Here is a 26,449-nt window from a genome sequence, read left to right on the forward strand (position 1 = left end):
GATATGTGAGAAAGACAGAAAAGGGGAGCCAGGCCACGATACAAGGTGCAACACGTGAGCAAGAGTGGCAGCGGGAGTGCGCGCGGGGGGCAGCGCTTGAGGCCGTTCCTGCCTCCCTGCCTCAGACCCCAGCTCCCAGAAGGGCAGACGGAACGCTCCTAAAACCCTGCTATGTCTGCACCCTTAGTGCTCTCCAGCAGCAAAACTTAAGTGGAGGATGTAGACACATTCCCATGTTCCTCAGGTGCCCCAGTGCTGAGACAAAAGTCACCCTTTTATTGGTGTGAAGTTTCATGAACTAAGAACCAATATTTGTTTAAAGAGCCTATGCTAAAACAACGCAATGCTGTAACTCTGGAGACTCCCCTCCCAAGGAACACAGAGCCGTCTGCACCACAAGAGTCTAAAGTCAAGAAGACGCTTGGTCATCTTCAGGGTCAAGCGGCACCAGTGACGGGGCCTTTGATGACGACAAGACCCTAGGTGAGGCCGGCTGACGAGGCGAGCGCAGCAGGGGAGATCTAGAGATCCCGAGGGTTTAATTCCATTACAAGGAGTTTGTCTTCTGGAGGTGAGAAGGGTAAAGAAGAAACTGAAGAGAGAACAAAAACCAAACTACATGGTAGATGAGAACTAACATGGTGGTGGCCGCCTCCTTGGTCAGGAAACTAAGGAGACTAGGCCTAGAAGCCAGAAAAACTCCAGGTAAGGAGCCCTGACCACACTAAGAGACCAGGCAAAGGTCAGAACACAAGCCCCAAGTGAAACTAGGAGAATTCAGCAATGGAAGAGACAACCACTCTATAGGGTGAAGCCACGTGAACTCAGTGGGGAAGAAAAAATGCAGTGCCCAAGCAGAGGAGGAATCAAGGGCCAGCACCATCCCCTGCTGTGGACACCACAGCAGTTAGCCCAGCCTGCTGCAGGCTGAGGACCCTCTGGAATACAGGGCTGGGACAGAAAAGCCAGACTGCAGACCCAGAAGGGACATCTACTAGAGTCCAACTGGCACTGTAATTCTGAGCTTCACCAACAACTGGGTAAGGCCCCACCTTGGTCAGAACTCTGCACATATCTTCAAGGAGAAGTAAAAACTTGGTGAAAGTCGCCAGAGGGCTTCCTTGGTGGCGCAGTGGTTAAGAATCCACCTGCCAACGCAGGGGACACAGGTTTGAGCCCTGGTCCAAGAGGATCCCACGTGCCACGGAACAACTAAGCCCACGCGTCACAACTACTGAGCCTGTGCTCTAGAGCCCACGAGCCACAACTACTGAAGCCCGCGTGCCTAGAGCCCGTGCTCCACAAGAGAAGCCACCGCTATGAGAAGTCCGCGCGCAGCAAGGAAGACCCAATGCAGCCAAAAATAAATAAATAAATTCATTAAAAAAAAAAAATTGCCACAGAGTGAAACTGGGCAAGCATGTTCCTGGTTGAATATCCAGGGGTAAAAGGCGGGGGGCGGAGGTCAAACTGAAGCCAAGGGCAGGAGGGCGGCCATCCGACCTCCTCTGGGCTACTGCTGCCTGTCCTACCGCACTCACCACCGGCAATGCCAGACACCAGGGTAGCAATACCCGAGGGAGGGGGAGCCCGGAGCCCCTCGATCGTGCGCTTGGACTGGCTGTTCAATCGCTGCTTTAACTCTGCTTTCTCTGCCTCCAGCTGGTCGATGTCAGCCTGAAGTGCATCCATCGTCTCCTCGAAATCTCTGTGAAAGAATCTGGGCTTGGACAGGGTCCCTTCCCCGTGGCCCCAGCCCCCCTTCTCAGTCCCAACTGGTCCTTGGAGTAGCCCTACTGCTGAGGAGCCAGGGGCAAAAGAGGCTCAGGTTGGGACGAGATGACGGGGATGTCAGTTGGGAAGGAAGAGCGTGTCTGTCCCCCTGGGGAGTCTCACTACAAGAGGCCCCGGGCTAGGTGGCAGGGAGCTGCCGGCAGGAGGGAGGGGTGGAGCGAGCAGGGGCCTGGGAAGCTGCCTGACTTCTCCTTCTTCCGCAGCAGCGCCTGGGTCTCCTCCAGCCGAGTCTGGACCTTCTCGATGCGCTCGTCTGCATCCTTGGCTGCACTGTCCAGCTTCTTCTCCAGGAGGCTCAGCCGCACGTTGGCCTCACTGAGCTCTTCCCCCTGGACGAGGGCAGAGAGCGTCTAGTGCCCTTACCCCCTCCCACGGCACCCCCGAGACCTGGGATAGACCACGGGATAGAACGCTTCGTGAGGGCCCATGGGGACGCGCACTGATCACAGCTGCCACTTGTCCCCACTCAACCCCAGCCCCCCTCAGTTATGATCACCAACACTCACTGCTTCCCTGTGCCCCATGCTATTTCCTGGCCCCCCAGATCCAGAGCCTTCCCTGTCCTCACCTTGATCTTGAGTGACTTCTTCAACTCCTTAATAACTGTCTCTCGATCTTCAAGCTTCAAGCCCAGGCCTTCAGCATCTGTGATCTCTGCACGGAGGGCTGCAGCCCGCAGCTCAACTGGGGGAGGCTAAGGGCAGGGACAGGGGACAGAGGGCAGGGATAGGGAGAGGTCGTCGTCAAGGCACTCCTTTCAGAGATGCAGCCAAAGGGAAAATCTTCTCCTTGCCTTCTAGGCAGGATGGTGCTCCCCAGACTCCTTCCTGCTGCCGCCCAGCCCCCCTCCCACAATTACCAGCAGCTCTCCAAGTCCTGCTCCTCCAGGCCCCTGGAGCCCCTCTCCAAGGAGCGACCCCACCCACCTTGCTGGGGGGCCGTTCTGCATCATACTCTCCCTCCTGCATGGCTGTGGCCAACTTGTTCATGGTACTGATCAAGACGTTGCATGACTGGCGCAGACACTCATAGGGGCTGCTGGAGGGGGTTCCGTAGATCTGCAGGTGCCAAGGGCAGTAGTGAAAACCCCACACTGGCCACCTGACTGCCCCATTACCACCTTCTGCCCAGCCTTCCCAGCCCACCTGCTCGCCTGCTTTGAAAGCCAGCTCCTCCAGGGCAGCCACAGGCAGGCCTTCATTCTCTGCCAGCGGGGCAATGAGCTGGGCAGCAGCAGCGGCCACCTCCTGCAGCACAGCCACCACCCACGTCAGGTGTTTCCTGCAGTCTAGGAGTGTGTCGGATACCTGTGCAACAGGCCAGAGTCAGGAGCCCACTCTGGGCCCAGCACCACAGCTCCCAGCTACCTCAGAACCATTCTTGTCCCCCGACCACATCCAGATCCTGACGTGCCGGGCCCCTCCTGGTCCTACTTGGCTTCCTTCCCACCCCCCCCTCACAGCCCAAACCTGTGGTCCAAAGGCCAGTGCAGCTGGGATCCCAGGAGCATCTGTCCCTGGCATTCGCCTCCGGATCTTCTTGCAGAACTGGCGGATATCACTGCACGAAGTTTCCAGGTCCCGGAGCAGGAGGGCAATATCTGAAGCCTCCTGCCCACCCTACTCAGGGAATAGGAAACAGACGGAGAGGCAAGTCAGCACTAGGGCTGGGGCGAGGAGGTGGGGACGCAAAAGGAAGAGGAGCTCCAATAGCCCTAGCTGTGCCCTCACCTGCAGGAAGGCCCGCAGCCGGCCCACCTCCACACTCATGCAGTCCAGGGCACTCTGCGTGAACTGTGAGGACAGAAGCAGGTGGTCGTCAGCCCCCGACGGGAGCCCTTCGCCCCATCGCCATCTCTAAGAAGTCTCCGCCCTCGGCTGGCCCCCATCCGTAAGTGGGTCCTCTGGCTTCCCTGATCTGCCCTTAGTGACCCTGTTCCAGTCTTATGTGACACCCCTTGAGGTGTGATCTGCTGTCTTCCGTTTCTGATCTCTATAAGGGGCTCAACCACTGGCCCACACACCTCACCTTAATGTGGTCAGCCAGCTGTATGGTACTGTCCTCCGGTTGTTCAGAGAGGTGGATGCTGTACAGGTGCTGAGGAGGGATGGCAAAGAAACAGACAGTCTTCAGGCCTCGGAAGAATGGAGAATTCTTCCTAAACTGCAATTCGACCCTGTCATCACGGGACTCCAGAGGTATGAGAGCATCCAAAACCCTCAAGGAGCTGCATCCTAAGGTGAGCCCATCTACGAGCCTCAAGCCATCAGCCTGGGACATACAACCTTGGCTACACTGGCAACAGCCTCCAGCAGAAAAAACCCTCCCTCCCTCCTGTGCCAAGGCTGAATTCTCGCCCCAGACCTGGTAGTACTTGATGGCTTTGGTGAGAGGCTCTACGTTGACAGTCTCGTCCAGCTGATCCTTGTGCAGCAGCTCAATGAGAAAATCCAAGGAGCGTTCGTGGGCACTCATCTCAGGGTAGAGGCTGCCCACCTTCTTATACATGTCCACGCTGCACTGAGAGAGGGCGCTAGAGACCAGAGAAGGGCCCTGTGAGGCCAGGGTCTACCAGGCAATCTCAGTTCCAGCCAATCTGGGACCCGTGGCCCTGGAGTAGAGGTCAGGGGTTACTTACTGCTCATAACGGTGGAGTGTGGCCTGCAGCAAACTCAGCGAATACACCAGCCCAGCAGCAAAGCTGAGCTGCTCCCCCACAGCTCCTCGAAGTCCTGGCCGCTCTGAACAGTTCTCACTTAGTTCAAATTTCTCCTGGGCCTGCTTCCGGATTAGCTCCGCCTGTGGGAAGAAGCACCAGAGAGCTGGGGCTCAGAGCAGAGGATGGAGAACGCAGACTCAGGAATATAGCGAGCTGAGCAACTATGCAGGGGGCATGCATACATGGGGAGAAAGCAGAAACAGCTCTTAGGTGGGCAGGGACTATCACATGGGGACAGGGTAATGATGTGATCACTGGTGGTTATGAAGATTCGGGACGTGGGGATGGAAGGGTGGCAGGACGGGCGGGACCAAGCTCTTTCCCGCCTTAAAGCTGCTGCTCCTGCTGCCCCTCTACCTAGAGGGCTACCCTGACAACCACCTCCCCACTAACTCCTGGTCATCTTCTAAGTCTCGCCTCCAATGTCACTCCCTCAGTGACACCCCTCCGTCTGAATCAGCTCTCCGACCGTGCTCTCAAAAACGCCACCTCCCCTTCAGAACACGCCATCTGTAACACACATCCATCTGTGGCGTTGCGGACCGTGTTCCTCCACTGCATCATAAACCCGGTGAGCAGGGAGAGTGACTGCTCTCTTCACTTGGCCTCCTCAATGCCTGGTCCACAGCAAGTTCAGCAGGTTCCCGTTGGGCACGTGACTGATAGATCATACCTTGCAAATGAGACGAGGCATGAGCAGCAGCACCAGGACGCAGTCATGGTCCCCGCCTGGCCGAAGGAAGCTGTCAGGCATGAAGGCTGTCAGCAGGGACATGTGCCGGTTGGCCTGTGCCACCTCCATCTGCCTCAATTCCATCTCAATTGCCTGTGAGGTAGACAGGGAGGTGGGCTCTCAGCCCGGCTGCAGAGAGCCTCATAACCACCATGCCGTGCTCCCCCACGTCCCCCGCTTCTAGGACAGGCCCAGGCCAGAAGTCTTCCAAACCACCACACAAAGCGCCCCGCCATCCGGGAAGCTGAAGCCCAGCCCCCCACACCAGATCAGCCCACCGCCACACCCAGGCCGGGGTCCCCAGCGCTCAGCCCCGTGCGACCCACCCACTTTGCGGACCTTGGCGTGGGCCTTGGTCTCAGCAAACTTGATCTTGAAGTCGAAGGTCTCGGGGGGCGGCTGCTGCTGCCTCTCCACACTGGCCTCCTGCTGGTTTGTCAGTTCCCGGTTCACATCCTGGGAACAGGGACGGACAGTGAGGCACAGCTGGGTCCTCAGGGAGCCCCGGGGAGATGGTGGGCAGAGAGCAGCGGGTGTGCAGGCACCTGCAGGTGGGCGGTCAGCTGGCGATACTTCTTGATGGTTTGCTGATAGTCCGCCACCGTCTCCTGGGCCGCCTCCACGCGCTTCTGGGCCTCTCGCACCCGAGCACCCGCCATATCCAGCTGCTCCCGCAGCTCCAGTTCTGTCTCACGGGCGTTCTCCTGCAGCTCATCGTTCATTTCATTCATGGCTTCCTGGGAGGCCACAGGGGAGTTGAGGCAAAGGAGAGGCAGAGTCAGGGGAGCAGGCCAGGGTGGGTTCACTCACCACGCCTCCTACTCAAAGGTCAGGGCTCACATGTCGGCCCTTCTCTCAGCAAGTCCCTTCCAAACACCCTCCATCAGGGTCATGAGTCAGAGTCTGCTCTTCTCTTACCAAGTCCCCCACGGTTTCTCTCAATTCCCGCACTTTCTCTTCCAGATTCAGGTTCCGGTCTGTCAGCATCTCTACCATCTCCTCAGCACCCAGAGCAGCATCCACCTGTGTTACAGAGAGGGAACAAGGAGAAGGGCTGAAAGGTGCCTAGAAACAGAAGGCACCAAAAAGCGAGTCCGTGGAGGTGCTCTGGGCAAGGCGCTGGGCTCCCCAGACCTGCTCCTTGAGCTCGTCAATGGTGCTCTCTGCCTGGCTCAGCTCCTCCTGCAGACGCTCCCGTTGTTGCCTCACAACTTCCAGCTCTTGGTTCTTCTTTTCCATGAGCTTCTGGAGTTTCACGTGCTCCTGCTTCTCAGAGGAAGAAAGATCCCGCATTCTGTGGGAAAACGGGGAGAGAGAAGAGAGAGTGCGTGCGTCGGAGTCAGCGGGTGGTGGGCGCTCTAACACATCTGGAGACAGGAGAGGGAGCCGCGCCGCGAGAGGACCCTACCTCACTAGGGCATCCTTTAGGCGGGCGTTCTGCTCCTCAAGCTGCTTGAGCTGATAACTGGACGCAGCGCCATCTGAGCCTGGGGAAAACCATTAATACTTTCAGACAAAGTTCCAACCCCACCATTTGGCCCCCAGCAGCTCCTGGCCCCTTACCCTTCTCTTCAATCTCAGCCTTGAGGATCTCCAAGTCAGTGGTGAGCTCGTCCACACGTTCCTTCAGCGCCTCCACCTCTTGCTGTAGGGACTCAGCCCGCTCTTCGGCCATCTCCTTATCCAAAGTGGCCATCTCGATGGCATCGGCAGTGTCAGCCATCTCCTCCATGTAGCGTTCCTTTGCCTCCAGGGCCTCCTTGGCTTCCTGAAGAGGAGTGGAGGTCGGTTGGGGTACAAGCACAGAGCTGCCTTATGCACCCTTTCTCACAGGACACTCCAGGCTCCAGTTTCAGCTTCCAGTACACTTCCTTGGGCCCCGTGCCTCCCCAGACACCCTCTTCATCCCAAGTCCCACCTTCCGAGCCTCCTTGAGGCGCCGTTGCAGGTCTGCCTGCTGCTCCTGCATTTTGCTTTTCCATTCCTGCACCTGCTCCAGCTGAATCTTGTGTTTCTCCAGCTCTTTTAGCTTTGCCTTGTCTTCTGCACGTTTCAGTCGCAGGGTCTCCAGTTTCTCCTCCAGGTCCCGCACTTGGGCCCTCAGCCCCTCCTCCTCCTGCAAAGGAGAGACCCTTCAGTCTGTGCACAGCCTCCCCCGTTTTCCCCATCAAGACTGAGCTGGAGTGGAGAGGACAGGAATGTGTGCAGACATCACTCCAGGCCCAGGGCCAAAGCAAGTGGCACACAAACATCTGAGAAGAGCCTGATACATAAGGGGAAAGCGTGGAAGGGCAGAGAGTACAAGGCAGCTTAGTCAGTGATGCGACACCTGTATGCTGGGTCCCCCACTCTTCTAATCCAAGTTCTGGGTCTCCCCCAGCCCTGGGAAACTTCGAAGACCCTGCCAGGGGTCATAGGCCCTTTCGTGTCTTGGATCTTCTTCACTCCAACCCCAGACCTTACCTTAGACGGGGAAGGAAGCGGTGGGGCTGCTCCAGGAGAGGTGAGGGCTGGCGTGGGGATGATGGGTGCCGCCAGCGGAGTCTGAGCTGGGGTGCTGGGCTCACTGCTGCTCAGCTCACCTGCTGATGCTGAGCCAGAGGGGCCCAGGGAACTACTGGCCCCAGCTACCCCAGTGCTGGCTGGGCGGGTGGGCTATTCAGACAGGATAGGGGCAGACCAGAAAAAGTGTAGGGGACGGGGGTGGTGAAAGAGAGTAAGACAATATGAGAATACGGTGAGGGAAGTGACAGAAAAGGAACAAGGCAGAGAGTATCAAAGCACAATGCGAACAGAGAAACAGTGATGGGCAGAAGGAGATGACACAGTCAGAGACAGTGACAAAGGACCGGGGCAGAGCGGGGGTGAGAGGATGGCCGGGGAGGAAGGGATGGAAAAAGACATAAGATTACAATGCTCCTCCCTTGGCACCGACCCCACATTCCTCCAAGCTCTGGCACTAACCCTTCAGAGCAGAATCCCTTACTCCCCAGACCATTCCTTTTGTGACCCACTTGTGATCATTCTAGCAATTTCTTAATACTCCCAATCCCATTGTTGCTCTGGGCCTGTGTCTTCCTCCCCAAGAGGGAAAAAGTGCCTCAGCGTCATTCCCAGAGAAGAAGAACAGATTGATCTCTAACTTTCATGTTCCCAGAGAAGGCTGGGCTAAAAGTGGGGGCACTAGGCCCCCCAGCTCTTTAAATCAAGCGGATTCTCCTTCCCTTGATCTACTTCAGGGGACCCTGCAGGTCAAAGAGCCAGGGTGAAAGTTGTAATCCTCGGCTCCCCTCTGAAACAAGGTCAGTACAGCCAACCCATCTGTCACCTCCCGCCCTCCAGACAGAGGGGCTCTAATCAGATGACACTACCCAGGCCCCTGTGGAGCTGAGGCCCTGGAGCACACAGGCCTGCCCAGTGCTCCTCCCTGCAGGGCTGAGCCCTGAAGCTCTCCCGATGGGCCGACACTCAGAGACCACGTGCCCAAAGCCTTTCACAGATACACCCACCTCCTTATCTCCTGACATTTACACTGCCAAGTTCTTTTTCACCTTTCCTCCAATCCCCGCCCCTCCCCCCAACACACACACACACACACACACACACACACACACACACACACACACACACACACACACACACACACACACACACACACACACACACACACACACACACACACACACACACACACACACACACACACACACACACACACACACACACACACCCCCTGGTCTAAATGCCCTTCTTCAAGAAAGCCTACCTTGATTAACGACAACCACTCTAGTTTCTCTTCTGCACTCAAGCTACCGGCTCAGACACCCTCCTAAGAGCCGGAAGTCACCTTCCCCGGAGGGGCCTGTCATTACCCTCAGTCCCCTCACTCCCCTTAAGAGAACCCAGGATACACTGTGACCAACTTATACTTGCTCATACACATGCCCACATACATGCACATGCCTAAACTGAGTGTGTGTACACTCAGCAGTAGCTTGTACAGAGGCCTGTTTTTCCTCACCTTGGGCCGCCGGGTTGTAGTCTGGACAGGCAACAGGAGCCAGAGGAGGAGTAGTCAGGAAAGAAAGGATAATGACAGAAAGACAGCAAAAGGGACAGCAATGAGAGCAGAAGCAACAGAACCGAGGCTGCGGTTAGCGGTCCCACCACTCCTCCTCCATCCCCACCCCGTCCCCTTCATCCAGTGAACCACCTCGTTCCCATTCCAGGAACTCAGGACTCCTATTTCCCGTTAGTTCCCTCTCCCACTTTTGTCCTGCCCTTACAGACCTCACCCCTTCAGACACCCTGGAAATCCTGGAAGTCCCTGTCTCCTAGGCTGAACCACAGGAGACCAAACTCGGCAGCTGGTGGAGGAGACCACTCCTGCAACGACCTCTCCCGCTCCAGCCCAGAGCCCCGCCCACCCACCACTCCCAAGGACTTCCCAGGTCAGCCCCTTCCTTCACGTGCTAGACTCCACACAGGACTCCCTAGAAATACCATGTGACAAGAATGATGATAGGAGCCCGAAGTGAGCGATATGAACCCAGCAGAGGGAGATCAGGCCCCCAAGGCAGAACAGCGCTACTGTATACCCCACCCCCACCCCCTTCCCCGGACCAGTTCCAGCAGCGATTCCCTGCCCCAGGGCAGAGGGCTCAGGTGTCAGGCCCATGAATACTGCATGAGCCAGAAGCCCAGAGCTCAGCAAAGCAACCCCACCCAGCTGCAAGGGAAGGGGCGAGGGTGGGAAGCAGCACAGGGACACTGCTGCCCTAAACCAAACCCAGAAACCCCTCAGGGTACTGCGAGGTGCTACAGATGATCAACTCCACCGCCCAAATAACGTTCCTGACACCCGGCGTCTCACGGCCTGGCAAAGGCACGATGTGGCCTGGGCCCTGCTTCTAGGTCTCCCAAGGAGACCAACGCCCACCTCTGCTACCCTGGGCTAAGCCTCCATAGCTGTGCATCAAAAACTATTCTAGGGAAAGACCCCTGACACAAACCCCAGTGGGCCAGGGATGCTGGGATTACAACCAAGAGTCATTCTAGCAAAGGTTGGGTGAGGTAGGCCTGCTAGAGGCACAAAGACATCTGGACCTGCTTCCCAAGATTCTCGCATAGGAAATGCATCCGGAGCCAGTTTGCAGCAAAAGCTGCCTGAAGCCCAAGCCTGTGAGGCCACTGGGTACGAGGCCCAGAACACAGATTCAAAGCCAAAAGCAGGCAGGCCAGGGAGCAAATGCCCAGGGTGTGGGGCATGGCAGCGACACACACCTCTCCCCGCCCCCCGCCTTCATCACCATCCTCTTCCCCGACCCAGGGAGACAGACGAAGTCACTCAGCCCCCACCCCCACCCCAGCAGCCTGCCGCCACCATCACGCTGGCAACCCAGCAGCAGGCCCAGAGCAAGCAAGAGTACCTTTCGGGCTGTCGGTGCCTGTCTCATCATTGCAGAAAACCAAAGAAAGCCAGGAGAGGAGAGAAGGAAGGACAGAGGAAGACGGACAAACACCGAGGAAGGACAGACGGAGGGGCGGGGGGGGGGGGGGAGACCGAACAGAGGGAAAGGCGGCGGAGACAGGAGATTAGTGCATCAGATCCCAACAGTGCAGCCTCAGCTTCCCAGGCCAGCAGCTTCCCAGCTGGCAAATGGCTGCAGCTCAGATGCAGAAGCCCCCACAGGGGCGCAGTGGGGACAGCCGGGCTCCGGCAGGCACCGGAGAGGTACCCGGCCTAGTTCGCCAGCTCAGGCTGATGGCAGCCTCAGTGGCCGCGGCAGCAGCTCCACCTGACGTCATGCACCCACCCTCCCCTGCTCCGCTAGGGGTGGAGACACTGCTCCTCAGTCACCTAGCAACCACCAGGCTCTGACGGCCCCTCCTCCTCCTCACGATTGGACAAAGTCCTCTGCTGAGCCCGCCCTGCTTCCTCCCCCAAAGAACAGGCTCTGGCTCCTCCCTCTCCTTCCCTCTCCCCCAGCCCCAAGAATTTGCTCCAAGAAATTGGGCTAGGGGCCATCCCGTTTCTGGGACGACCCCTCTGGGACCAGGGTATCACTGCACAGGGACACAGGGCCTCACCGCTTCATCAGGCCTCTCTCACACTCACACTCCCCTCTGCCCACAACCCCATCAACTCCACTGCTGTATCATACACATGGACAATACCCTTATGGTGGCTCATCAGGCACACGTACCCACGGCACTCCTGCTGCATCAGCTCTGCAGGGCACACTAAGAAACCTGGGGAACATTCCATCTGGGCTGCGGCAGCTCTAATGACAGTGTTTGGCTCCTCTCCCAACGCTACCCTCGTTGTAGTCATGTGAAAACCCGTCTCTAAAGGGCTTCCAGAAAGGACTGGGCACCTTGCAGAGACATCTGGGTTCTCTCTTCCACCCTCCTCCTCCTCCAAGTTCCTTCTTTCGTTCTGGTGCTCCCTGTTCCCTGGGCTAAGTGACGTGCTGTGACAGAAGCACTGGAGAGGAAGACCCAGGGAGGACTTGACTACTTGACTGACACTCTGTGTCATGAGCCAAGAAGGTGCCATATCCCAGCACAGGCAGCCGAGGCTAGGCTCTGCCACATTGCCCTAGGCAGCCGCCAAATCCCCAAGATTTGGGCACGGCTCAGGTCCCTTCTCAGGGTCAAGTCAGACTGCGGCCAGAACTCCTCCACAGATATCAGACGGCAGGTGCATCCTCTTCTCTATTCAGGGGTCTGATGGGAGATGGGAACCCCAACCTGGAGCCAATAATCAAGGGAAGAAGCCAAGCGTCTGGAATGGGTCTGGCATCCTTTTGAGAACTATTTTCCTTTTTATATCCCCATTCCCTCCCAAGCCAGGACCCTAAAGCAAGTATCATCATGTTGTCTCTTCCAAGGCAAAACTCCAAAGTGAGGACCCACCACCAACCAGAAGTCAAAAAAAAGATGTTTTACTCTCCCCTCCACTGCCCCAATCTAGTAGCTCTCCATGCAAGGTCAGAAGGGCCTGAAACAGGCTGGTGACAAGGAAATCACAGAATCGTGCAAACAGCACAGCACATACAGGTCTGACAGGCACATGCAGGTCGGGGACAGCTTGGGCGTGGGCTGGTGTGAGGACGTGGTCATGGCAGCAGCTTAAGACTAAAAGAGTCTCAGGGGTGTGGGAGGTGTGGGAGGTGGGCCTCAGGCGCACCACCAGAGGAAGGAAGGGGCAGTGAAAGGCCGACAGAGCACGCTGAGGGTGGGCGTCCGTGGCAGCACCCACCGAGACAGGAACGACACAGGCTTCTCAACTCAGGACTGTTCTTCCTGTGCTCCGTTCCCTGACCTCCCACCCCCTACCTAACCACCTCACTGGGTACTTTCCTCACCTCCAGACCCCCAGTCTCTCCTCCCACTGCCCCCCAAGCTGAGGCTAAGTGAGAACCCACTGTAACCCAGTAAATGCTCTACTCCACGCTGCTACTGTTTACAGTCAAATGCTTGGAGTCTCTGACTAGACGTCCTGAGGCGACGGGCAGGAGCGTGGGAAGGGGTGAGGATCATCCCTAGTGAGTACTACCTGAGCCTGAAGTCCTTGCACCCCTCAAAGGAACTCTGAAAGCCAAGGCTCCCATGTCCTCTGGCCATCCCAGCCCCAAGGTCACACACACATGCATGCAGCCCAAGGACATGCAGGACAGCTGGGGAGGGGGCTCATGGCCCTAACCCACCCAGGCACAAATAGTAAACACACCACCTTCTTAGGCTTCAGGCCCCGCTGCATGAGGAGTAGGAAAGGGCAGAGTTAGAGAACAGAGTTAAACACCACACTGTGCTAGCTGGCCAGATATCTTGGGTGTAGGTATTAAGACCAACTCAGGCATACCCAGGTATGGGGGGAGCCAGGTCACTGTCAAATCCAGGGTAAGTGAGACGAGGGCTCCCTTAAGGATCAGCTTCCAGGAGGTCCACACCCTGACCCAGAGGAGCTGGAGAATCTGGAGCCCCACCTCACACACCCTGTGCAGCGCAGCGGAGGGAGGCTCCAGCAGGCCCTCTGCATACAGCCTGAAACAGGAGGCAGAGGGTCCAGCTCCTCTCCACCCACTTGTGAAGAAGAAAGCACCTTCTCTCTCCAGTTCTTACCTTACCCCTACCCTACACCCATCAGATGTTGGCAGCCTTGGATACCAAAAGGTAGGAAGTTGGCAACAACACTACTGGGGTCAGACCTGTCCTCCCTTTCACCCCCAGCCTCTGTTCCAATTGATCCAGAACTTCTGGGCCTTAATAGCTTTTTCCCTGATACCACCCTTATACCTAAAGCAGCAACGCATACCCAGAAAGCTTCCTTCTCAGGGCGGATGGAGACTGGAAGGCTAACTCAATTTACTCATCTATTGCTTCTACCTGCCTGGTATTGAGTCTCCCTCCTCTCTTTCTCCTTTCCCTCTTCCCTCTACTACTCCCACCCCCACCCGTAACCACTTACCAGTTTGCTGGTCTTTGCATTTGAGTCAGTTCCCTCTGTAGGATGCAAACAGAAACAAAGTGTGTGTTTGTGTAGAGGGGTAGAGGCAGAGAACAGCATGGCAGGTTAGGCAAGATATAACAAGGGAATATGGTGGTGGATCTCAGGATCCACTGTGGCCCCTTGTTCTGGGGAGAAGTCCTGGGGACTCCTGGATGTGAGGAGGCAACTTAAGAGGGTGGTTGTTACCTCTTCTGAGGACCTTTGAGGCAGAAGAATCAGGTGTCTCTGGGGAAGTAGTATCTGCTCCATCTTCAAAAACCTGGATCTGAGGACACAGAATAGATTCAATATAGCTAGATCAAGGCTGGATGTAATATGGGCCCCTCCCCAGGCCTTAAGCAAACCTGGGGTACAGGGCAGCTTCCTTAAGTACAGCTCTTAATCGTCCCTCCCCCATTACCTCCCACTCTACCAACCAGAGACTTATGCTCATGCCCAGGAAAAAGGAGCACCAACACAGCAGCCGCACACGCAACAGAGCATGCACGCACACGCGCACACACACACACACACACACAGCAGCAGGAGGTGCGTACCTGGGACTGGCGCACGAAGATGCCGTGCCCGTCGTCACACGTGAAGTACTTCCTGCCTTGCACAGTCCCATCATTCTTGCCCTTTGCTTCATCCAGGATCACACCTACCCACTTGCCAGTGGCAAAGAGCGTGGCTCCAACATAGGCCACAGTGCCACGGTAGCCTTTCCCAATCACCTCCACGCGGGAGCCCACTCGCAGAGGCCGGGCACTTGTCTCCGCACTCATTCTGCTGCCGCTGGGAGTCTGAAAGACACGTGCAAACATACACAGTTAAAAAGCCTCAGGTCAACGATGTCATCCTAAAATATAAGAAAGGCCCCAGTCAGGATCCTGGCCTGAAAAAGGATCAAAAGTCACTTACCTGAACCCCATTCTCAAGGTACAGTGTCCCCCCCGCCACCAAATTCCCTTTTGAAAAAATGTCAGTACTGTGCTCTAAAACTTCTCCAAACACCTCTGGAATCTGCCAGAATTGTTAAGAGATTATACTTAAATTTAATAAATCAGAATTCATTGCTAGATCTGTGAATGTCACCCCACACAGCTGCTTTCTCAAGGAGCAGTGCCCCCTAGGAGGGGAATGAAGCTCAAACAAATAACTCAGTTTAGACCAGGCTCCCCACAACACAGTGCCTGACTCAAAAGCCTGAGCTGGGAAGACAGGTGAGTCAGCGAGTGACCCCACAGAATCCTGTTCCCTCCCTACTGCTGCCTGCCCTCCCTGAGGGCACACAACTGTGCCTCCTTCCGGCCCTTAAGTCACTACCACTCCTTCCTGACCTGACTCCCCCCACCCACCACCACCAGCACACTCCTAGATGCCTCAGCAAGCCCATCCAACGATTTACTCCCTTCTTCCTGGCCTGAGCCCTGTTCTATCAACTCTCTACCCACAAGTTCTGGAGATCCTTCACTCATGCTATGTCGCTATAAAAAGAAAAATAAAGGCCAGGTAAATCGGGTACCTCAGATCTGTCCCCCATCTGTCCCCCAGACTCTGCCCAGTGGTTCAAATGGATGGCTTATCACCCTCTCCATGGTGATAATGGACAAGGCAAGGGAACAGACGAAACATTGTCCTTGGGAAGCTCTCGTCTTCTGACGTACCCGTGATGACAGGACAACATGAAATTAGGCTCCAAATAGGCCCATGGCTTAGAAGAAACTCACACGTAAGCCACTCTTAGCAGTAGCAGCTCTATGAGCCAGGGGCCTTGCAGCAAGCAGAGGAGCTGGAGAAGTGACAGCATGGCCTTGAGGACTGCACAGGGCCCCCTTCTGATGCCCCCACTCGGCTTCCTGAGAGAGCTCTGCCAGAGCCGGTGACTCCCTAACTCTCTTCCCCAAAGAGCTCATCCAGCAAGGTGAGGATACCGTTCCCAGGGGCTCCGAGAGGCCACATCATACCTGGGACAGCCGAGTGGCTCTCACGGACCTGACGATAAAAGGAACTGGCAGTGACATCAGGGCCCCAAACTCAGAGACGCTCTCCAACCTCCTAACCCTATAAGCCTCTCAGAATCGGGTGGACACAACAGATTCAATCTCAGTCAGAAGAGCAAGAAAGCGAGTGACAAACAACAAAGCAGCTCTAAAGAAAGACTTCACTGAAAGGCCATTCCAACCCACCAACCCCATCCGTAATCCCCAAGATAGTCTGGCCCCCTCAGGAACCTCTGGCCTGAGGTCCACTTGGAGTCAAAGGTCAGGCCTCACCAGTACCCAGAGAGGGCCCAACTCTGGGAAGGGAAGCCTGTGCAGTCCCACACGGCCAGGGCCGCGAGTGGCCCCAGCCTAGCTCCCGCCTGCCTCCCCGCCCCCCACAGCAACGTCCACGGCCACCCAAGGCCTTCTGCAGAAGCCCTCCCGTGGCCATCCCAGGTCAGGACCACTTACCCGGCTGTACACGTGCCTCTTGCTCTGGGCCATGTTGCTCAGCCAGCCTGTACCCCCTCCCCCAGCTGGCCAAAGACAGAGAGAAAAGGCAGAAACCTAGGCAGGAGGGTCAGGGCTCCAGGCCCTCATGGACAAACACAGAAGCCAGCGAGCGTGGCCCTCCCCAGTCCATGGACCTCCCTGGGTGGCCTACTGGGGTAGGGCTGGGGACAGAGATGGGGGCTGAGGAGCAAGTCCCCTCTGCTGCTGGAGGATTCCTGAACCCAGAGACACCGAAGCCTGCTTGCCAGCTGATGAGTCTCACTCTGCGCTAGCGCTGCTCTAGACTTGTCAGGAATCGAGCTAGCCTCTGGGTCCTAGTGCCCCCTTGCTTCCCCTGGGCCAGTCAAGAGGGACAGCGTATAAGGGACGAGGCCCAGGCCCAAGACCCTCCACACTCACCTCTAGAGTGCGCCGTCCTACGGCGGGGCGCACAGCCCTGCGGACCCTCCTAACCTGCACCCCCTCACCGTCACTGCCACCCCTCCCAGCCCCAGGACGTGAGGCCTCAGCAGACCCACAGCATCAGGTGACACATTCCCACAGCCAAAGTGAGGGTCTCTCGTCCCCCTGTCTGGTGCCCTCCCTCCTCCCTGCCCTTTCTAAACTCTGGAGTCAGGTCCAAACCCACGCGATCAGGGTCTGCATTGCACTCTCACCCTGGGCCGGAGCAGCCAGGCCCCCTGCCCACTACACAGCAAAGGAAGGGCCGCACCGGAGGCAACTTCACACACACACACACACACACTCACACACACTCACACACACACACACAGAGCAAAGCAAGTCAAGTACCCCAGCTCCCTCAGCACGGGCAAAGGTGGCCATGGTCATTCTTCCTCCCTTCTAGTTGTTATAAAGGGCCAGGCTCTGAACCCTAAGAGTATCAGGTTCAAACGGATGAGTGAGGGTGGTGGTCAGGAACAGAGAGTCCCCCTTGCCCCCTACACGTGGGGGCGGTGCCCAGTCCACCTCAGCCACCTGTGCCCTGTACTCTTGGCCTTGCCTCCTAGGCATCTCCTTAAGAGAAACAAGGAGATGGTTTGTGTTCTATTTTTCACAAAATTTCTTTAATAACCACATTACTTTTATAATTTAAAACGTTTAATTTCATAAGATTATGCATTCTAGTGAGAGGTCTCAAGAGGGCTACGTAACCACTTCATTCATTTATCCATCTCATGGGCTAGAAAGCAACAGTCCCCGCCCCTAAGTAGCTAACAAGGTTGTCCTGGGGTCTGATCTACGGCTCTACCGGGTACAGTGTGGATGTAGATCCCCTGGGCCGAGGGATACCTGTCTTGTCTGCACTGGGCTTCACTGGCTGCACAGGGTCTTCCTCCATTCCACCCTCTTTCTGAGGCAGGCCAGATAGCCTAATAGGAGAATGACAGCCAACAGCCAGATGTATGGCCCCCAAACACCTCTCCACATCTCCAGTCCTGGCCAGACCCCCCAGGAAACCATTTCTCTCCTCCTCTGCAAAACCTCCACGTTGCCCCCTCCCTTCCCTATTCACCATTACACAGGTGGGCAGGGCCATGCAGCTCCTTGCAGCCTGGACTTCGGCACGTTCGGAACACTTTACAGTCTACACAACACCTTGAAAAACAACTGTATAGTACCATGGTTAAGAATACCGGTTCTAGACTCGGCCTGCTTACGCTCAATCCCTGGCTTCAGCACTTGGTAGCTACATAAACTTGGTCCAGTTACTTCACATCTCTGTGCCTCAACTTCCTCATCTATCAACTGGGAACAAAGAACATCTCTGAGAGCTGTTGTGAGGATTAGCTGAGATAATCCATGTAAAACACTTAGGACATTGCCTGGTATTTAGTAAGTACTCAACAAAGTTAGCTAATAACTTAGTTATCATCATATTTGGACATCAAAAGAACCCCGTAAGAGGCAAGCCAGGAACAATGCTGACAAGGAAACAGGGCTTAGAGAACTGAGTGACTTCCCTGAAGTCACACAGAAGACAAGGAGTGGAGCCGTAACTGGAACCCAAGCCTGAACCAGAACCCTCTGCACTTTTTACTCTCCTCACTGATACCACACATATTTCTAGGCTTCCAAAGCCGTGCTCTTCCTCTGGACCACACAACCTTCAAAGACTCAAAAGGGCGCACATCCAGGAACATCACAGCTCACCAGCCACACAAGTGTCTATAGTCACCTCACTTCTTAGATGCTGTTTTTTCTATAACATGGGACGATCACCTGCCATAGCTACATTAATGCTCAAATAAGATAAAGCACATAAACGTGCTCTGCAAACAAATGCAGAAGCTGTGTAGGTATTAAACTAAATTAAACATTTTAGTTTAATATTTAGTTTAATATTATAAGGAATTACGGAGAGGAAAAAGGTAGCTAAAAAGAAAAGGGATACTTGATCATCCCTTGAATCATGAGGTTTTCGTTTGGATATGTGGAGAGGAAAAGCCTACAAACATTGTAATTTGTGAGTACAGTATGAGTAGAGACAGAAATAATTTTGCTTGACTGGGAAAGTTAAAGATGACTAGCTTGGCTGAACTAGTGAATTCTGATGAGTTCTCCTATCAAACTACAAGCCTTTTAAAGCAGACTCCTCAGCTTTTCCTCTTTATGATCCCATCTTAGCTCATGAAGTCAAATATTTATTGAATGAATTGACACTGATCTTGAGATGTATTAGAAGGTAAATATGGATAGTCAGGGAATTTAACATCATGTAGAGATAGATGAATTGGATCCAATACAACAGGAAGCCAGTCTCTTCCTGAGCAGGAGACTGGCATAATGCAAACTATTTTAGGAAGATCAAACAGGTGGCAGAGAGCAGAATGGAGTGGAGGCAGGAGCAACGTGGTAAAGACAGGGAACACAGCAAGGAGGTTAGGGCAGTAGTGAGCAAGGGGTGAGGGGGTCTGAGCCAGGCTCACGAGAGAAAGAGAGGGAAGAGGAGATGGACCAATTCAGAGGCAGTACAAGAAAGCTCCGAGAAGGCCCTATGAGAGGTCAGACATGGGGAGAGCAGCAGCAGGCCTGTACGGGCTCTGGAGATGGACAGACCTGGGTTCAGCTTTGGTTCTCCTATTTCCTCATGTGTATGAGGTAAGATATTTTCAGAGCCCTGGTTACCTCAACTGAAAAAAGGGGGAAATAATACCTACCTCACAGGGATGTTGTGAGGATTAAATAAGACTGAAGTAAAGCATTTGGTACAGTGCTGAGCACAGAATGCGTGTTCAACAAATTGTAGATATTGTCTTCATCGTTACCGAGAGGGTACATCAATGACAACTGCACACGGTAGGAACTCAAACCTAGCATGAATAAATGGGTGGAGGAATGAATGCACGGATAAGTAAAGGAATGAATAAACTTGGGAGTTTTCAAGCAGGAATAATGGGAGAGTGATGACTGATAACAACAGAATTGGGACGGGAAACTGAACATGTTAAGAGAGACAAAATAAGTCACAGGGCCTTCTCAGAGGTCAATTTAACTGTGACCACTAACACGTGTACTTCACGATCTCCTTCCAAAACGAACCTGTGATGCAGACAACACGGATTCCACGATCTCCATTCTACAGGTGACAGAATTGAGTCTCAGAAGTCCAACAACTCACCTAAGTCTCATAGCCAGCGGGGCCCATTTGAGTAGGAAGTGGGGCACATCTGACCAGCTGTACAGGTAGGTGGTCCTTCAACAGCACCATTGGGCCTCACCCCATGTCACACAGGACAGCTCTGAGGTACATGCTACCTCAGCCAGAAGACAGATACTCCCTGATTTCTAATCCATTTTCCTCCCCAATGATATTAAATACTAATAAAAAGTCTAGGAAAATGCAAAGAGAGGAGGGAAAGAAATCTGTGTCTGATAATAGATCACCAGTGGTCTTGGAGAACATTCAGAAATGACAGGAAAAGAAGTGGATTGTTAGGAATTCAGGAGGAAAAGCCTCCTTGGCACCCAGCCTGCACCATGTCGACCTTGCTTTTACTGGTACCCCAGCAGCCTTTATGCCCCTGACCTCCTCTTGTCTCACCTCACCAAACCTTGATCCTGGGCTAACCCAACTGTTTGCTTTCTCTGATCCCACTTGTAGAGGTTTGAAATCCAGGCAGTCTGACAGCAGGGTCCACACACTTGAACTGAACTGCATTAGGCACGGGGTATTTCGATTTGGTTGCAAAGAGATAAAATGAAACATAAAGGTAATCAGCAAGATACAGATTTTCTTATAACTAGGGTGAAGCTGTACATCTCCAAAAGCACTAGAAGGGGAGGGATATGTGTGGATAGAAGTCCCTCAGGAGTCAGGAAAGGAGAGGGGAATAGAAGCTCAGCTACTGGAAGCTTGGAAGGCCGGATTCCAAATATGCACAGGAACCCAGAAAGAAGATAAACAGAGCCTTGTGTTCCTAGGTCCTACTCCAGTATCTGCCTTGCAGATCTCACACAGATAGGACCTAGACCCTAAATAGAATTTGTTTTTACCTCTCCAGCTCTTCATTATCCCCAGACATTTCTGTAGCCCACTCTCAAACTGAATACAGGTCTACCCCCTCCCAGGATATCCCCCTCCCCTAGGAATACCCAGTGACTACCAGGCCCACCTCCAAAGGGCCCAGACCTCCAAGAGCCAGGAAGGAAAGCTACACAATATGCCTCACTTATCCTCAATGAAGGCACTTCTGCAGGAAGGCAACAAGCACTTGAGTGCAGCCTGGTACTCAAGAATTGCAAGCCGGGACTTCCCTGGTGGCGCAGTGGTTAAGAATCCACCTGCCAACGCAGGGGACACAGGTTTGATCCCTGGTCTAGGAAGATCCCACATGCTGTGGAGCAACTAAGCCCGTTGCCACAACTACTGAAGCCTGCACACCTAGAGCCTGTGCTCCGCAACAAGAGAAGCCACCGCAATGAGAAGCCCGCACAACGGAACAGTAGCCCCCACTCGCTGCAACTAGAGAAAGCCCACGGGCAGCAACAAAGACCCAGAGCAGCCAATAAACAAATAAATAAATGAATGTTCTTTGACAAGAAAAAGAATTGCAGCCCTCCCAGAGCTCGCAGCAGTCCCACTTCATAGCCTACTCGAAGTTCCTGCTGCTTTCTCCCCATGATCAACCAGCAAGTCCCTGGCACTAGGACCCTGCAGACAGGGAACCCTGGGCCTGCGCTCTAAAGAGAGAGATGCACCATTTCACAACTTCAGCAAAAGCCAAAGCAGCCAACAAAGCCCCAGCCAGCTCGGCTGTGCTGGGCTCTGCCTTCTGGGCAGCTCACCGGCCACTCCCCAAAAGCAGAGCATTCTGTCCTTTCTCTTTTTAAATCCACGTCATCATCTGATCAGAACGGGAATCAGTCTCCTCAAGTCACGACGCAAAGGCGTATCCATGGCAACATCAAGAGGAAGGACACAGAAATGATGCTCCAGTGGCTGCAGCAGGAGAAGGTAAGTCCATTTCTCTTCCACCCATGCCATCTCATCACTCTCCCCTTTCACTCAAGTCAGGTGCGCCCCTTACCTACAAATTCTATCTATCCCACCAACGGGGAAAACAAAGGTGAGTGTTAATAATCTATGTGATTACGTAAGGTCATAGGTCTGCCTAGTCCCATAACTGGCAGTAAAAATTCTTTTCCTGGCTGACTGAGACAAGACCTCTTTTCTTATTCACCATCTCAGTTGACATGGTCTCAGCCTGCAGTACCTAACAAATCATGATCAGTCACTTGTCCTTCTAGTCAGGTTGCTGGGAAATCACACCAAGATTTCAGAATTCTGTATGTAGTTGTAAAAATACAGCAGCAACACTGACCCCACCACCCTGCTCACCCAGGCCGCTATCATACCCACAGACTGGCCCTCCTTAGCAGCCCTAAACTCCAGCCCCTCAAGGACCAGAAACTGGGAGTTGGGATTAAATTTCTGCCTTTCTCTGATGCTTCAAGGAAGGAATGCCATTTCTGCAGAGGTAAGAGATTCATCAGACATAAGTTGTACTAAGTGTAAGTAATACTCCATGCCTCAATTTCTCCTTCTGTAAAACATAGATACTAACAATAACTTTCTAACAGGGCTGTTGTCAGAATCACGTGAGAATGCCTGAAAAGCACTTAGAAGAGTGCCTGGTATGAAGCACTCAATAAAAGTCAGCCATAATTATTATGAAGAAGAGGAAAGAGAGGCCTCCAGTGAAGGACTCAAGCTCGGAGGGCACTCCATGTTCTGGGAGCATATCTCAACTCTGCTGTCTTTCCCTTCCCTCTCTGGACAGTTTCAGGTTTCCCTTACCATTGTCAAGTCCCTGCTCCTATCCGAGCCCACACCAAGACCCCCACCCCTCAGCGGATAACCTTGCTGAGAAAGGAAATTGAACCCATTAGATAAGAATTCCTTTGCAAGTTTAGCTGTGTCCATCATTGCCTCTTTCTTCCTACATCCTTTTCCTTTCTTCTGTCATTCCTCTTCAAAAGAAATGATGTCTCCTTCTCAGAGACAGCCCTCCACCCTCCTGTGCAATCATCATTTCCCTTGTGCCTTCAAATGCAACCTCTCTACGGGCTCTTACACATCATCAGATAACCCGTGCTCAAGACTTCTATTCTAGGAAAATCTGTCAATAGTCTCTGCTACTCCTCCACAAGCTGCCACCATCTTCCTTCCCAAACTACCCAAAGTGAGTGCATCCTCCCTATCCTCACTTCCCATCCACTCTTCAACCCACCTGGCTCCCATCCAGCCGCTCACACTAAAAAAATAAAAGAGCCCTGGTCACCACAATCTCCTACCTGCCCAATCTCAAAGTACACTTTCCAAGCTCCTCCTACTTGACCTCGCTGTAGCAACAGAGGCTGCTGATTCTCTTCCTGCAACGTTTTCCTCTGCAGCTCCCTGGACGACATTCTCTCACCTTGCCCACCAATCCCTGTCATCTCCTCTGTTATCTTCAGTCTTCTATAAGCATGGCTAGGCTCATCCATTCCAACAGCATCGACTACCACTTACGTCTACCACCCCTAGACACAGACTCTCTTCTGAACTCCAGACCCACATTTCCACCTATCTGCTAAGCGCCACAGACGCCCAAATTCAACATGACCCAAAACACACGGAAGCTTCCCCCAGCAAATGTTCCTCATCTATACTCCCCCTTTACTACTGGTACCACCATCAATCCAAAATAGAAAACTGAGTCATCCTCAACAACTCCCTCTCTGTCTTGTTCTCAACAACCAATTAATTAGTCATTACGTCAGGGGAACTCTGTCTCTACAATCTCCAATCTATCCCCTCCTTCCCATCCCCACTAATACTTAATTCAGCCTGAAGCCAAGCCCACGTTACTACAAGAGTCTCCTGATGTCCTGGATCCAGATTCTCCCCTTTCAGTCTATTTCCACAATTAGCTTTCCAAAATATAACCACATCACCTCCCTGCCTAAAAACCTCCAGTGGCTTTCCTCCCACAAAATTGAATCTTAGAACAAAACTACAGGCCATTAAAAGCCTGGCCTCATTATGAATCTAATCTCATCAATCACCTCTCCTTTGATCCCAAAGTTCTCTTAGATTCCAGCCACTTGGATCTATCTATCTTACGCCTCTGCAAATGTTGCAAACGTCACCAAGTCTCTCTCTTCGTCTTCAAGACTCTACTTGTCACCTCTTTCCTGAATGTTCCCCTGATGTCTCCATGTGGAGCTAGCCATTCCCTCCTCTGCCCTCACACAACACTTTGGAAATATCTCTATTACAAGATTGCATTTCACTTACAATATCTCCCTTATCCCATCGTGAATTCCTCCAGGGCACAGAATTTTTAATCATCTCAGTATCCTAAGCACTGAACACAGAAGACACTCAATGTTGAATAGAAGCCTATACCAACACCAGGCTCTAGGGATATAAGTTGGTTCTGACACGTTTCCCAGAGACACCATGGGGGAAGTACAACAGTCAGGCGCACATACACCTCAAGAGATGTAGCTCTTTGCTCACCAGATAGGAGCCTAAGAAAGTAAAAGTGCAGGGACAGCTCCAGGTCCAATGGAATTTGGTAGTGATAATAAATCTCAACCTCATATGCTTCCAGGGTAAAAGGACGAGAGAGAGAGAGAGAGAGAGAGAGAGAGAGAGAGAGAGAGAGAGAGAGAGAGAGAAGGGAGGGAGAGGGAGAGGGAGAGAGGAGGGGGGAGGGAGAGGGAGAGAGGGAGAGGGAGAGAGAGGGGGGAGGGAGAGGGAGAGGGAGAGAGAGAGGGAGAGAGGGAGAGAGGGAGAGAGGGAGAGAGGGAGAGAGGGAGAGAGGGGGGGGGAGAGAGAGAGAGAGAGAGAGAGAGGGAGGGAGACACCTCTAGGCTCTAGGGGAAGTGCAGATCTTCTGGGAAAATAGCTTTAGCGTGGCTTCGGGAGTGACAAGGGTCCAGTCACTGCTTCAGTGAAACCCTCAGTGGATATGTGGGAGCTTGGGGAGGTCAGACTGGATAGCCAATTTGTCCATCAGCCAAGTACAACTAATATTAGCTGGAACTTCAAAAGAAAAATTACATAAAACAAAATTCAGAGACTCCTGGAGGGCAAGGACCCTAAGATAGATTTGAATCAGTCAATTGCTCAGCATCTACCTTCTCAGGGGACACTGAGGATCCAGTTCTCAATTCCCTTGGTATGGCACAGCTAACCCAAGGCCCACACACCACCCAGTACCAACGGACAGGCTAAACAACCTAGGAATCCTCTACCACAATCCCTCCCGACCTAACACTCCAAACAGCCACTAACGATGACACATCTGAGCAAGTACAACCTATGGCAGTCGTCGATCGTGTGTTATGATTTTCCCAACTATTCCGACTCCTCCCTGACAACTTCTTTTCCTTTGTACCCTCACGGGCATCCAGGCCCAACGTATCAATTCTTCCTCAGTATTGCCTCCTGCATTCTTCCTTTCTCTTCCATCACCACTGCCATCGCTTTGGTTTGCCATGTAACAGCTTTGAGAATCAAGGCAAATCATTTACTCTCTTTGGTGCCTCATCTCTAAAACTGGGTAACAGCTGCTCTGCCTACCTCACAGGAAAGGTTGTCTGTGAAAGGTTCTGTAACCTGTTAAATGTTATACGTAAATAGAAGGCACTACTATTATCATCAACCTAAGCCCTCTGTACTGATACGTGAAGCATATCTGGCTCCCTGCCTCTCTGCTTCCCCATTTCCAACCACATTCTACACCACAGTAAGACAACTGCACACTCTAAAACACTGCTTTGCCCAAAACCTCTCACTGACATACCATTTCTTATGAAATTTCTTCTGATTCTCCAGAATCAAACAACTCTGGATCTGACGTACGCAGCGTCATCTCTGGACCACTGTCAGCTGCTTAGGACGCTGCCCCTAGTTTTGCAAGCCCCGCCCATCCTTCAAAGTCCAGCTACAGCCCCACTACACCCCACACAGAAGGCCTACATTGAAGAGACAGATTTGAAACAATGTCCTGGAAGAATAAAGGATAATTCAGTTTGGGGAAAACTTGGTAGATACACTGTCATCTCACACTTTAAGAGTCTTTTTTTCTTTTTTTTTTTTCCACCATGCCACGCAGCTTGTGGGATCTGAGTTCCCTGACCAGGGATTGAACCCAGGGCCGGGCAGTGAAAGCACCAAGTCCTAACCACTGGACTGCCAGGGAATTCCCAAGAGTCATCTTTTAAAGAGGGATTATACTTTTTTTTCTGTTTGATTCTAAGAGATCACCTAGGACCAACAGGATGGAAATTATAGAGATGTATTTTAGCACTATGAAAAACTTCCTTATTGAGCTATCCCACGATGAAATGGGATGCCTTACATGCAGTAAATTCCCCATTACTAGAAATGTTCAAGCTCAAACTGGCCATAGGGCAAGGATATTTTAGATGTAATTCAACTATCACAAGGGTAACTGGACTAGAATCACAACATTTCAGGTCTGAAGGAAACCTGAGAGACCTTCTAGTCCAGTCTCCTATTATGTAGGTCTGGACAGGGGAAGTGATCATTCAAGGCAGCACAGCTTTTGCTCTGGAGAGCAGGCAACAGAAGAACATGGTCTCTTTCAATCCAGTGAAAACCCTTGCTCCTCCAAGTGTGTGTGGTCCATGGACCGGCAGCATCAGCATCACCCGGGAACTTGTTAAAAATACAGAACGAACCGAAATCTGTA

The 26,449-nt window shown here is 53.2% G+C and overlaps 1 protein-coding gene across 12 annotated transcripts in view; it reads right to left on the reverse strand.

Annotated features, from left to right (window-relative positions):
- The window catches only part of DCTN1 (dynactin subunit 1), a 30,311-nt gene that overhangs the window by 2,660 nt on the left and 1,202 nt on the right, over positions 1–26,449 (reverse strand). For 3 of the 12 annotated variants that reach the window (XM_060116632.1, XM_060116631.1, XM_060116633.1), the window contains 23 exons: positions 14,298–14,543; positions 13,948–14,026; positions 13,720–13,754; positions 9,268–9,288; positions 7,710–7,901; positions 7,165–7,362; positions 6,810–7,014; positions 6,655–6,733; positions 6,381–6,540; positions 6,165–6,269; positions 5,792–5,983; positions 5,586–5,702; positions 5,187–5,339; positions 4,433–4,593; positions 4,159–4,327; positions 3,823–3,891; positions 3,525–3,587; positions 3,264–3,413; positions 2,940–3,101; positions 2,721–2,852; positions 2,363–2,488; positions 1,981–2,123; positions 1,542–1,708 (listed from right to left, as the gene is read on the reverse strand). In XM_060116632.1, the coding sequence (XP_059972615.1) occupies positions 1,542–1,708; positions 1,981–2,123; positions 2,363–2,488; positions 2,721–2,852; positions 2,940–3,101; positions 3,264–3,413; positions 3,525–3,587; positions 3,823–3,891; positions 4,159–4,327; positions 4,433–4,593; positions 5,187–5,339; positions 5,586–5,702; positions 5,792–5,983; positions 6,165–6,269; positions 6,381–6,540; positions 6,655–6,733; positions 6,810–7,014; positions 7,165–7,362; positions 7,710–7,901; positions 9,268–9,288; positions 13,720–13,754; positions 13,948–14,026; positions 14,298–14,525 (3,106 nt within the window). In that variant the 5' untranslated portion in view covers positions 14,526–14,543. Of the gene's footprint in view, positions 1–1,541; positions 1,709–1,980; positions 2,124–2,362; positions 2,489–2,720; positions 2,853–2,939; positions 3,102–3,263; positions 3,414–3,524; positions 3,588–3,822; positions 3,892–4,158; positions 4,328–4,432; positions 4,594–5,186; positions 5,340–5,585; positions 5,703–5,791; positions 5,984–6,164; positions 6,270–6,380; positions 6,541–6,654; positions 6,734–6,809; positions 7,015–7,164; positions 7,363–7,709; positions 7,902–9,267; positions 9,289–10,675; positions 10,798–13,719; positions 13,755–13,947; positions 14,027–14,297; positions 14,544–16,196; positions 16,489–26,449 lie in introns of those variants that run through there. The other 9 variants (XM_060116630.1, XM_060116628.1, XM_060116626.1 and 6 more) reach the window with 6 other exon arrangements.

The sequence above is a fragment of the Mesoplodon densirostris genome, chromosome 14 (genome assembly GCF_025265405.1).
Source record: "Mesoplodon densirostris isolate mMesDen1 chromosome 14, mMesDen1 primary haplotype, whole genome shotgun sequence".
Classification (NCBI taxonomy): Eukaryota; Metazoa; Chordata; class Mammalia; order Artiodactyla; family Ziphiidae; genus Mesoplodon; species Mesoplodon densirostris.